The sequence below is a fragment of the Lissotriton helveticus genome, chromosome 4_1, assembly GCF_964261635.1.
Source record: "Lissotriton helveticus chromosome 4_1, aLisHel1.1, whole genome shotgun sequence".
In the NCBI taxonomy this organism is placed as follows: Eukaryota; Metazoa; Chordata; class Amphibia; order Caudata; family Salamandridae; genus Lissotriton; species Lissotriton helveticus.
In genome coordinates, this window is record NC_136063.1 from 2,128,096,727 (window position 1) to 2,128,110,636 (window position 13,910).

Sequence of the window (13,910 nt, forward strand, 5' to 3'; positions counted from 1 at the left end):
TCCCAAAGGGTCCCGTTGGCTGATCGGGTGTCCAACATCAGTGCAATAATGTGCTGATTCTCAGGGGTCAACGCTGTCCCCCCTTCTCTTCAACATCTATCTCCAGCCACTGGTGGCTGCTCTGCCCACAGGGAGTGCACAATATTTAATTACGCCGATGAGAAGCACATAATCATCCAGATTGACAACTCCTCCCTGGCTCATGCATGCATGCAAAATATACTCAGGTACACGGTCAACTGGATGACGGCCAAGTCACTTAACATGAATCCAGACAAAACTGAGGTACTGGCCATTACCACCAGAAACAACCCATGGAGCAACCTTTTTTGGCCACGATAGTTCGGTACCACCCCTCACGCCAGTCCCGGTCGTAAAAAGTCTCAGCATAAAAATAGACGCCAAGCTCTCCATGCTGAACCAGGTGTCCACTGTGGCGGGGACATGTGTAGGCTTACTGAGACAGCTGCGGAGACTTGCCCCCCCTCCTCTCATTTACTGCACTACGGATGGCCGTGTTGGCAATGATCATGTCACAGTTGGACTATGGCAACGCTCTGTACATTGGCCTCCATGAGAAGTTGCTAACCAAACTCCAAGTTGCCATGAACGACGCAGCTAGACTAATCTTAAGGCTCACAAGATGGGCACATACCACCCCCCAACTGCAGCAGCTTTACTGGCTCCCTATCCAACAGAGAGCCAGGTTTAAAGGTCTTTGTATAGCCCACAAACCCATCCATGGCCGGACCCGAGTTTACGTTAAGGAGTGCCTCAAAAACTATGTGCCAGGACACTTCAATCGTCTGAAGCAGCTTATTGGCCTACCCGCGCTTCAATACGAACTCTAAAGGGGGCAATGCCTTTTCTGTAGTGCTCCTGCAACTGTGGAACGGGCTGCCGGAAAGCCTTCTTAGGGAACCTACTCTCCTCCCATTCAGGAAAAAACTTAAGACGCTTGTTTTTACTGAAGCCTGGGGCACAACCTAGGCCAAGTCTGTTGCATGTACATGCTGATCATGGTGAGGTTTAGTCTCTCTCATAGTGCTATGAGACCGGTCGGTGAACATGCGCTCTATAAGTCCCAGTTAACAGTAACACTATATTTCCTGCAATTGATGCGTATGGGTTGATGCGGATGACCTACACTCTTACTTCTGTTGCTGGAATGTAGTCTGATTACAGTAGATCACAGAAAGTCAGGGCTGTAAGCATGATGGTTGAAATGGTAAGGGAGAGCCTCACCTTTGTAAGACCGTGAGGTCAGCAGGTAGACAAGTAAACTTGTCCTTTTCAAATATTAAGTCTAAATAGAGCTAGAATGAGAAGTAGCTCCTCGGCCCTCCATTTTTCAGGTCTCGCCTACGCAGCGCGCACGCACTGCATAGGAAACATGCATGTGTTGCATTGCTTTCAATGGCAACGCATGCACGTTTGGCGATTCCCTTGCGGGAGCGAGCTTTGAAACCATCAGTTTGTAATTAACAGATGGATCCTGCTCGCTCCCGCATGGGAAACAGTTGCAGGCCCCCTCCTTTCTCCCCTCCCCCTGCTGCCTCCTCCTCTCCTCAGGGCGAGGCGCGCTCTCTTGTTTATTCTGCACCGTTTAGTGCCACATTTTTCAATCAGCGAGCCCTGCTGTCTCTCTGTATTTACTTTCAAGAGTAACCCTTGATTCCTTAGATAGCAGATTAAGGTAACCAGTGTTCAGCACGTGTTCTGTTTTCCCCTCATTGTACCTTTGGGATCCCAATTTAGCCCATCTGTCCTTGTTTTTTGATAATTTGCAGCCTCAATTCCTTTTAGTGTCAATCTCTCTGTCTACTGTGGGTTAGCATGGGATAGCATTGCTTGGTTAGGTGTCTTGTTTGTTCATTTCGATTTTGTGCTTTGGTTTATCACATGGATTGTCACTTGTGTTTACTAGAAACTGCACTACATAGCTCAGTTTGCAGCATTATTTGAGCCGGTCTAAGAATTTAACACGTTTACTTAATGAGCTCGCTTGTAAGCCAGATAAGGATGTTGGTCTCCTCGCTGTCTCCTGTTGGGTCACGGAGATGTTTGAATGAAGTAAGCACCATGGTAATATACTCAAGTACTTGCCACTTTGTGGTCCTTCTTACTCCCAGAGAACACACTCTGTTGTTCCAGTTGCTTGTCTTATACTCGCAGGTACATAACTGCCTTGCATTAGATTAAATATAGTTCTTCTCGAGTGGCCTGTCATCCCCACTCATGCTTCAGCCATACTGTTTCTTAGAGGCAGCCACAAGTTTCCCGTACGCACTCTTGGTCTACCCAGTAGCGTGACACGATGCGCTCTATCACAAGCTACTCAGAAGTAGAGGTTTAGCAGTGCTGTCCCAGGCTCAGTAGCGTGACATGATGCGGATGCGCTCCATCGTAAGCTGCACAGAAGTAGAGGTTTGTCAGTGCTGTCTCAGAGTGTGACATGATACGCTCTATCGTAAGCTGCTCAGAAGTAGAGGGTTGTCAGTGCTGTCCCAGGCTCAGTAGCGTGACACGATGCGGATGCGCTCTATCGTAAGCTGCTCAGAAGTAGAGATTTGTCAGTGCTGTCTCAGGCCCAGTAGCATGCCACTATCCGCTGAATCATGAGCTGCTCATAAGTAGAAGGTCGCCAGTGCTGTCTCAATTCCTTCATTTGCAGTTTTTAATTTGACTGTCCAAACATGGCAGACGGGTAGCCAGTTTGATGATTTGTCTTTTATTAAACAGTCTTTGTTGGACTTCCTACTTGTAGAAGTAGGTCAGTTACACAACCACAAAGGCAGTGCTGTGGGGGGCCGGTTGTCCGCTCTATATAGATAGAGCCAGCATCCTTTAAAGAAATGATTACAGCAGTTTCTGGATTTTCAGAAATCTGGCTGTGTTAATTGAACATTCCCCAAACACTACACTGCATTAGACTATTGTAAGTATGCTTTCATATTCTTTGATGGCAATTGAAAACCAACTGTGCAGCGTTCAGGATTAAGCACATTTGTAGTCCGATCCATACCTATTGCGCTCTGGAGGCAGAAAAATGTGTCTTTGATCTCCTATCTTTTTCCGTTTCATTTTTGTAGTTTGACACATTAGGAGTTGTGAATTACAAGGTGATAATTACTTTACGGAGTTCAAGGGACATTGTGACAAGTAAGGAATAAAAACATGAGTGGATTATGTGACATGGACCTCCAAATGCCATTTTTCAATTATCACACAGTTTGGTATTTATTTGTCATTATACAGAAATAATTGCCTCCTCCCTGGTCTCTTTGACGTAGCCTTCACTAGCTCTTCTCACAATTTCCTGCCACCTTCTCCTTTTCTTTTTAGGTCTCGCCAGTTGATAGCAGCGCATGCGCTTCCTTGCCATGTGAGTGCCTTTTGCGATCGATTCTCTGAAAGCTTTGCATGCACGTGTAGGATAGACAAAGATGGCTGCTCCCGCCATTCATCCAAACCTAACATGCACTCGTAGGTGCGGACAGTGGACAGTCCAACGCCATCTTGTCCCAAGCTTTCCATTGTCATGGCAACAAAGCTTCTTATCAGAAGCTTTGTCACGCCGCCTTGTTTTTATAGCGCAAGGTATTGGGTATCAGAGCGCTTTACATGAACACCAGTTGCGCTACACAAGGACACATATTTCCTTTTGCCTTCCTCTTTGAAGTCTGTAATTTAGTTTACAGGTAGCGGTACATGAGCCTATCTCCTCACTATACTAGGTTTAAAAGAAAGGCAGCCCTACCGCCTTAAATTTCAAACACACAACAGCCCCATCCTGCACCACAGCCACCTCAGCGTGTTTCCACTGCAGCTGGCTGTGCTCTCAAGCGCTTCCCTGTCCAACAAGCGTGCCTACTAAGACCCAAACTTAAATGTCTTTACATATATCACAATAGTCACAGGCTCTGCTCGCCCCCTTTCCCATGAACCCATGGGGTCCTGTGTTTGCTGAGCTCTCAACACCAACAAAACCTCAACATACACCGCAGACATAATTCGTTAAGACAAGTCCCCTTAATGGTGATCTTAAGAAGCAGCACTACTTGCTTTAAAAAAAAAAAGCAGACCTACCCGCCCAACGACAAAACTGCACTCCAGGCACTGCAGGGTCCGTAGAACACTCAGGAAGCCCCACTTTTGCTCTTCAACCATTTTGTTTGCAATTAACCACATGCGTCTCTTCGTATATGGTGCTTTAATTTGCTATACGTTTTAAGCGCACGCTAGGCAAAGTTAAACAACGTCCTTAAAATACTGCAGCTCTTCAGGGTTGGACACGAGATTGTAAAACACGTTTAGATCTGCCTCGATCACATGATTTAGTTTCTGCTGCACCAACCTCGGACTACAATAACCCAAATAACTGCTCTTATTTACTTAATGTACGCTTTGTTCCGGTGTCTGCCGTGTAGAGCAGCTCTGCCAAATTCAGCATAACCGAGAACAGATTTATTTAAAGATGTTTAATATCCACAACTTTAAATAATTAATAACAATAAACCTTAAATTCACTCTTTCCCATGTAAGAGTAACCGTTCTCTTACCCTGTTCTCAATGACAGCTGCGGTTAAATCCCTTGCATCGCATGACATAATGTGACATACGGTGAAGTGACGTTACCTGACGACACTGCCTGCAAAGATTAGTGGGACGAAGGAAGGTTGAAGGGGGGAAGCTTTGACTCTAATGGTCCCAAAAACCACTCCTGACATCTTATTACCCCCCCCCCCCATCATAACTCCCCTTACTCCCGCTACCACCCACCGTAACTCTGATCTCCCTCTCCCTTCCCTGCCCCACATTCTCCTGGACCCCAAGCTACCTAACTCTCTCCTTAAAAATAATGCCGAATGGCTTAACTTCTAGCCAGTCACTGAAAGAGACGTCTTCAACATCATCACCAAACTTAAGCCTTCCTCCCACACCAAAGACCCACTCCCCTCCAATCTTGTCCAAAACCTCAAACACATCATCACCCCTTCCTGGACCGTGATTATCAACACCTCCCTTGCCACCGGCTGTGTCCCCTCTTCCTTGCAACTTGGACAAATCACCCCCATTATCAAAAATCCACTGGCGGACCCAAATGACCTCAACAATCTCCGTCTCATCTTCAACCTTCCCCTTCTCTCTAAAGCCCTGGAAAAATGCGTCCTTCTCCAACTAGACACACATTGAACACTTTAACTTACTTGACCCCTTCCAATCTGGCTTTAGGAGAGGATGCAGTACGGAAGCCGCCATGCTCAACATTGTAGACGACATCCACCACTCACTCGACAATGGCGAATCTAGCCTTCTGATCCTCTTAGATCTCTCCACAGCGTTTGATACTGTTAATCACTCTGCTCTACATAATGTTGTTAGAGATAGATTCGGCCTAAATGGTATGACACACAAATGGTCTGTCTCTTACCTTCAACACCGCACTCAACAAATCAAAGTCCACAACTGCCTATCTAACCCTACACCCACCTCCTTAGGAGTTCCGCAAGGATCTATCCTCTCTCCCTCTCTCTTTAACCTCTTCATGGAACCCCTTACACTCCTTCTCAAACAAGGCGGGATCAACTACCATCTCTACGCCGGCGACACCCAACTCTACTATAAGATTAAACCTCATGTCGACATCATTCACCTCAACAACACCCTCATCAAGATTCAAGCCTGGTTCCACATGAACCACTTCAAACTTAACCCCCAAAAAACGAAATTATTATTTTTCCCCCAAAAAACAACCAGCTCCCCATTCAGAACTGGATCACAGACCTTAATGCCCTCAACTGCTCCTTATCCCTGTCCGCCTCAGTCAAATCACTAGGGATCTCCCTTGACAACCTCCTCACCCTCAAGGTCCACATGAACAATTCTGCCAAAGGGGCCCTCTTCACTCTCCACCACCTTAAGAAAATCAAGCCCTTCATCCCAAGAGATGACTTCAAACAAGCTGTCCAATCCCTTGTGCTCTCTTGAGTTGACTACGGCAATGCCATTCTTACTGGAATTCCCAAGATCCACCTAGCACCTCTAAAATCTGTTCTCTACCTTGCAGCGAGGCTTATCACAGACTGCAAACGATTCGACCACATTTCCCCTGCCCAAAAAACCCTTAAATGGCTCCCCTTTGAAGGTAGGTCCACTTACAAAACGGCCTGCATTACACACAAAACTCCATCAGAACACACCATCCTACCTCACTAACAAACTTAGTAAAGCCGAATGCTCCCGATCCCTGAGAAGCACTAACTCCTTCCTTCTTACCCCCCCCCCCCCCTACTGAAAAAGAAAACCACTCAGTCTTGATCCTTTTCCGGCAATGCTCCCTGCATATGGAATGCACTTCCCACTAACCTTCGATGCAATCCTTCCTATTCTAACCTCAAAAAAGAACTCAAACTACATCTCCTCAATAAATACTGGGGACCCTAACCCCTTTCTGCTTCCCTACACCGGCCACTTCTGTCTGACCGTAGATGCTTCCGCGCCCCCCCCTCCCCCCCCCAGGTGAGCAGCCCTACCCGCCCTTCCTCTCATCACATCCCCTCCCTGTCTACCACCCTCGCATTCCCTTGCACCCCCCGTCCGTCGTCAACCCTCAGCCCTCATCATCCCTCTCCAACCCCCTCCACTTACTGCCCTGCCCTCCCTTTCCTTATCAACTTAACTGACCACTATCTTCCCTTTCCTGACTGCCCTATTTTCCCAGCGCTCTTCTTAATCATGTGCCTTATGTAATTATAATTATTACTTTCTCCACAGTATGGTGTTTTTTGTCTTCCCATATTTATCTTCCTGAAGTCCCCCATATGTTGACTTATATGTTGTGTATATACTATACTGTTATGTTTTTGGGGTCCTTGTTTTTTTGACCGTCTGGCTCACAAAATGTAAAGTGCTCTGAGGCCCCCGGGTCCAGCCAGCGCTATATAAAACCTCTAAAATAAAAATAAACTACTTTGTAAAAAACTGAGTAAATGAAAACAAGCATTAACAACGCAATAGGCTTTAACTTAATCAAAGGCGAGACGTATTGCATTTTAAATGCTTGTTAAAGCTTTGCAAAGGTCTTCCTAAGAGGGAGATCTGAAATTAAGGAATAGCTGTCATTCTCTCATTTTGGTAAATGACCTTTTTGAGTTTGAGTGCGTTGGTGATTATTGGAGTTTAGTAGTTTCCTTTAGAAAAATAAGTGAACACATTTTACTGGTCGAGTGGAGTTCTGTGGAAGACTGATGAAGACAAATTATTTCAATTAGACATTCCTATGACGTTTGTAATGATGTGTAGCACGGTCTCTGCTGTATCAATATAGAATGTGTTAATAGGCACGTGCTGTAAATATTCTCCAGAGCCATTCGCCACAACAATGTTTTGAAAATTAATCCATAAGCTGGAGCAAGAAACAAAAACAGATTTTCTCTAATTTTTTAGAAAGTTTGGATTCGTTTGTTAAACTTATAATAGTTAAAAAATAGTGGTTGACTATGATGTTAAGTTACAAAATGTAATTCTGTTTCTTTTGTTTTCTTACCTCCAAGAATTGCCAAGAAAATGTTGTTGGAAGAAATCAAAGCCAATCTGTCCTCAGATGATGATGAAGATTCTTCAGATGAAGAATCAAATGATGGAAAAAAGAAAGCAGAAAAGCAGAAAGCCAAAGACGGTGAGCAGTGATAAACGCTCCAGTGTGTTAAACTAGGGTGATATGCAAAGAAACATAGAGGTTCTGCGTAACTTACCATTTCATACAAATGAAAAGAGCTGCAGTGAAAAGTCAGGCAGCCTTCATATTTGTGCACATTTTGTACATGTGCAACATAATGGCAAATTATCATTGCTGGGATAGAAAACTAATATTGCTGAAAGGCATACATGTTTTTATCTTTGTATGTGTGTTGGCTCGAGCTTCTTCATCTGAAAATGTGCAATTTAGCAAAGGCTTCTTTGACTTCTCCAATTTGAGTATTGTCTTATAAATGTTTCCCTTGAGTGTTTCTCTTTCTTGATATATTTTCTTTTTTGCATGCAAGAACTACCACTTGTGAATCTTAATAATGGATAGTTAAAGTTAGGGACATTTTTGCATTACAAGTTGCAGAACATGTTTCCGTTTAACAGTCCGTTAACAGACTGTGTATCGTGTTGTTTGACAGGCTTCGATGTTCACAATTGTAGAACCCCTAGCCGGGTACTCATTGAATGCAAACAAGTATGTTAGGTTGAACATGACTGCAACCCCCCTCCACTAACTTCAGTATCGGAGTTCATTATGGATCCTATGTTTGTCTTTGTGAGCAATGTGGGAAGCCAGCTCTTTATATACTACACCAAAAAGAGGTATATTTTGTGGAGAGTCGAGGTATTCCTCATGAGTGGACAGGGCTTGCTTTAACAATCCTGAGGTGCTCTTTTTATGGGAGTGAGGTCGAGCAGTCTTAGGCTTATTAAGGAGGAGTGTTAGAAATGTGCTGCTTACACCCAGCCAATAAATGATCAACACACACACTCAAAAAGAACATCAGCACCAATGTAGAAAAATAGCATGCATTTTTATGTATATTTTAGACCCCAAAAACGAAATTATTGGTTAAGTACTTTAAAAAAGCAGTTTTGAAGAAAACCGGCAAGTACACTTGTATCTCTAATGCGTTAATGTTATCCTATGGGGGAAAACACACATACTGCATACCGATATTCAGCAGCGCCTTACAGAACCAATCTTATGAAGTTAAGGTAAGAAAGGGGCAAGGTCTAAGGCAGCACCAACAGGTCACCTTGGGAGCCTCTGGGGCATTCAGGTGCAGAGGTGCTTTTCAGCATTGGGTGCCCCGTTGATTTCAATAAGAAACATTCTTGGTTGGTAGAATCTGCTCTCCTGGTGCCAGGTACTCCCATAAATACTAAATTTAGTGATGTTAAGGGGGAGTAAAGGGTGGTAGTCAGTAGGCTACTTTCCCTTGAGGTCACTAAACTCCCTATATGGCTGCTTCCTGTGGGAATTGGGCCATAACCCTGTCCCAGAGTTCCTAATTCCGGCATCACCAAGATGGCGGAATTTTCCTGAAGTGGGGCACTACAGGCAACTCACCTTAAGGGTGTGACTGGCCTGGTTGTGACCACTTCTCCCTGCATATCTTCTTTCCTAGCTGTCCTGGTGCCAAATGGGCCCAAACCCGGGGGTTGGTATTTACCCTGTCTGTGGAATCCTTAATCACATACCAAATGTGGCAGAAGCCTTTTAAGCCTCCTGCCTTCAAATGCTGATTACTGCTCCATCCTGCAAAACCTGCAACCAGAGCAGGCATTGTTTCTGCCCTCAGAGAGTGGGCTCATCTCTAGGGGATCAGTAACTTGTCTGTAGTGGCGGGCTGGTCTACACCAGTCAACCAGCACATTAGAGGCTGGTAGATTTTCAGGGGGCACCTCTGAGTTGCCCTCTGGTTGTATGTATTAATAAATCCACCTCTGTAATCAGTGTGGGTTTATGAATACAAGACGTTTGATACCAAAGACCATAGATTTCAGTGAAGCCATCATGTAGCTGGGGAACTCGTTTTTACCAGTGTCCAGCCCATATACTTGAAATGGCTTCCCCGTTCACTTGTGACATCTAAGAATTGACTTTGACATCACAGGGGCAGATATGCTCGTACAGGTATGTCTAGATATGTATTATAATGCACCCTGCCTTAGGGCTGTAAGAACTGCTGTAGGGGTGGCGTACCTATACTACATACAGTGTCCGTAGGCATGGCACACAGGGATGTGTGCCATGTCGTGCTTTCACTTTTATCTGCACCAAGACATGCAGCCTGCAGTGGCAGTCTGCATGATTTAGATGAGGGGCACAATGCATGCTGCTGCCATTGGGGACCCTCTTTAGTACCCATGCCCTGGGTTCTCGTTGTACCATTTACTAGGAACATACAGGGGTGCTAAAGGTATGGCCAATTGTGGGGAAACAGTTGTACAGTGTTAGGGAAAGCGATCGGACAATGGGAAGCTAGATAGCAGTAACCCAGTGCACTTTCTGTCAGAATTGTATCAAATGCCAGGCAAAAAGTGGGGGTGATCATGTCAAAAAGAGTCACTTTCCTACAAGCAATGGTAATGCTTTGTTGCTACGAGTTCCACCAGGATCAAAATAGTCTCTTCTCCAGTTGGTTGAATTACCCATGTTTACATGGATGTACTATTTGCTGAAGCCACGGCAAAGGCCTACTAATGTCTCTCTCTGCTCTCTAATGGAGTAAAACGTATCTTGTTTTCAGAAGTTTGCACTACCGTCAGAAGAAGAAAATGATACGTTTCATTCTTGCCACAATATTCTTCACAATTTGTTCATAATAAAACAGTATTTTGCTGTTGATCCCTGTTCAGTATCCAATTACACAGTGGGCCAAATTTGTTTTGTCAGGCTATTGCACAGTTTGTTTCAAAACTGATGAAAAATATAACCTACCTTTCCCAATATCCAGTCACAGTAAAACTGATTTGATAGACACCTTTTCTGTAGTATTCAGATGGTTTCTCCTACCATATCTAGCCCAACCTCCCAGTTCGCCGACCCGCCAGATATGTGCTGAATGAAACCTGGTGACCCACAATACCCCTATTCTGCTAATGTATTTCCCCACTCCTATAAATTAGAGTACTTAAAACAGCATATCAGGGGTGTGGAATTTAATAAAATATCTACTTGTCAGTGGGACAAGCTGCTTTATAAAGTGACTTGTCCTGAACAACATCGACTTGTCCCTTTGTTGCCATGTAGTGGCGTCTACAAATTAAGTCAGCAATCTCATTATATAAGAGCTCTGATAGTAGCCTCTCTGATTATGCCAGAGCTCATACCATAGTAGGGTTTGAATATCAGCAATTCCCTTATTTTGCTACTTTCCACAGATCTACATGCTGGAAGTAGTGGTAAGCAATAGTTCTGCATGGTTGGAATGCCCTTGCTAACTTGTGTGTTTTATGGGCTTTCATCAGCATGTCTCTAATATTTTCCCATATAGAGAAAGGTTGGAAATTTACCCCGGGCAAAAGCAGAAGTAAAACTTCTTCCAGGGTTCGGGAAGAAAATGGTTGGTGGAAAAGTGAACTTGTTCCTGGTCAACAGATTTGTGCATGAGGAAATCTAAACATGATTATTTGGCCGTGCTAAAATGCTGTTCACAAATATTTTCTGGGAGTATGATTTCCGGACCTACTTATAATAAGGGCCTGGCAGCTTCCACAACAATAACATTTTAAAAAACCCATGTGGAAACAAGACACATTGACATAACCAAAAGGCTGACCACCAATGCCATACCTATTGGCTTTGCCAATGCTTGTTTGTTTTCATGTTTCTTATAATTGCGTTGCAGCTGGTTACACTGATTATCCATTATGAATATTTTTTGCCAATACTAGCCTGCATCAACACATTTTGTCAAAAGATGCTTCGAAGAAACAACACCTACAATTTCACAGTAGTTTAACAAAACGTTTTTTTCTTAGTTGCATTTTTTAATGAACATTTTATTTTGACAGCAATATTGCTTTCAAGATTTTGCATATATTTGCATTTAATGAAAGACCATCACGGAAGCATTATACAGTCTTGTATTGTTGAACGTTGCAAGATTTTGCATATATTTGCATTTAATGAGACCATCCTGGAAGCATTATACAGTGTTATATTAAACTTTGCAAACATGTGTACACATGTTTATCCTGGAATCACTGTCAGTAGTGCAGTCTGAACTTACATTTCCTTAGATGTATATGTATGTGTATGATGTTGAAACTTGTGTATATGATTCATTAATACTGAAGCTATTACTGTTAGGGTGCACTATAGGACTGCAGTGAGCTCAGCTTGCATTAATGACGGTGGTTCTACTGCACAGGTTTGTAAATCTTAACACGCTGAGGTTTTTAATGAATTGTTAAGCCTCAAATCTTTAAGATTTGCAATGGTTACTGATTTTATGCAAATATATGCTGAAGAATGAAAGCACGATTGATGATAGTTTGCTTTTAAATCAAAAGACAAAAATTGTCGTCTTGTACTTCAATAACATGGTTTGCTATACTACTGTGCAGCTTTACATTTTATTTCTCTGAGACATCATTCAGTAAAAAACATGTGATGTGGGCCAATATTTAAACAAATATTTATGGGCAACTTGAAAATAATCTAGGTGATTAATTGCTATAGGAAGTCACAAAAGTGCACCCAGTGGTACATGTTCTTCCAGTGGTGCACATTTACAACATTCAATAATTTACAGTTGTAAGCCTGGTAACACACTTTTTTGTGACTTCCATTTTCAGATATGTATATTTGCAGATCTGAAAATGTACCAAGCATTTGCAGTTCTCCTCTATTGGATTTATCTTAGATTCACATGCTTGAATCTTTACCTGTCTTAAAAGTGGTAGTTCCAAGGTACCATAGTAAGGAGTATATATCACTATCATAGGCTATAATGGCAATGAACAATTAGCCTTTCTATGTCTTTATTTTATTTTACAAAGGACTGAACAATAACCAAGCAGGTGACAGCACCCTCTAGAACACTTCCAAGAGGCTGAGTCCCTCAGATATTCTACAGCAGATCGTGTGAAGGGAGTCTATCTGAGCTCTGCTAAGTTTTTCTTCAACCAAAGTTTGGAATTTATGCTAGGATATCCCTTACTATGCCTGACGCATATAGAAAAGTCTCTCTAGGTTCTGCAGAACCTGCGGAAAGAAAATGCTATATGTGGATGACCCACATAAGGACTGTCTTTACTGCTTCTACCCGCAGCACAAAGTAAAGGAATGTAAAATATACTCCTCCAAAAACCTTAAAGGACGGGGAGAAGGCTCCTTCTGTGGCTACAGAAGGCTATGAGGCATAAATCTGCCTTTTCTGAGGAAGACAGTGATACCCCGAACAAGTCTCTAAAGAGACTTGGATCATCTGGCCAAGGGACTTCCGAGGATGCAGGAAGGCCATAAAAACTCACCTCAAAGAACCTCTGAAAAAGAGGGTAAAAACAGATCTCCACAGAGGCTGCCTCCTCTAAACCCAGCACTCCATCTATTAAGGCATGGCAGTGTCCACATTCATCTTCCTCTGAACAGTTGACAAGGTACAAGATTCCTCTTACAGCCCTGTCAACATCACCGTCGACAGCATGGTTGTCAACCACTGTCTCACCAGTCTCGTCCACAAGCAGTCGATGGCAAAAACGACAACGACCACATCCGTCGACTCACCTATAGGAACTTTATCGTCCATGACACCATCTATGACCATGTCTACGGTACAGCCAATGAGAACCCCTCCGACTGGGGATGTATCGATGACGCCAAAATCCTTGCGGCAAACCGACACCTTGCTGGTGACCACCGCCTCGACGATGATAACGTCGACGATGATGATAAAAATCACAAATTTCTAAAACAACAAAACAAAATACTTTGAGAAAAAGATATACTTAGAACATTCTAATTTGTCACTAACAACTCTTTTCTAGACCTAGAAATGAGTCATATTGGCAAGGCACATTTAAGAATCTCACCTTTATATAAGATTCTCCATATGTAGTCAAAAGATTCCACACGAATCAATGAGTAGTAGTCCAGTCCTCTGTGTTTTCTATGCTCGTGGAGCCATGATAAGTTCCATCTGTTGTGAAAATAATTTCAAAAAGGCCCATAATTATTCACCCCCGAATCTTATGCCAGTGGGATATTATGTTTTTTCAAACTTGGGGATGGAACTTTAGTTGATTCCATTACATATAATTAAAAACCTTGTTTCTACTTGTTATGTAAGAATTATAATTTTTAACAGTTGTTTTCCTCATTGCAGGCAAAAAGAGCCACTATCCCATATCTAATTTCTAATGTT

General features: G+C 43.2%; 1 protein-coding gene across 1 annotated transcript in view; it reads left to right on the forward strand.

The window, feature by feature from the left end:
- Positions 1–13,910, forward strand: part of ATRX (ATRX chromatin remodeler) — a 1,815,989-nt gene that overhangs the window by 542,876 nt on the left and 1,259,203 nt on the right. Inside the window, exon 13 of the mRNA XM_078688830.1 lies at positions 7,557–7,681. Within this exon, the coding sequence (XP_078544956.1) occupies positions 7,557–7,681 (125 nt within the window). The remainder of the gene's footprint in view (positions 1–7,556; positions 7,682–13,910) is intronic.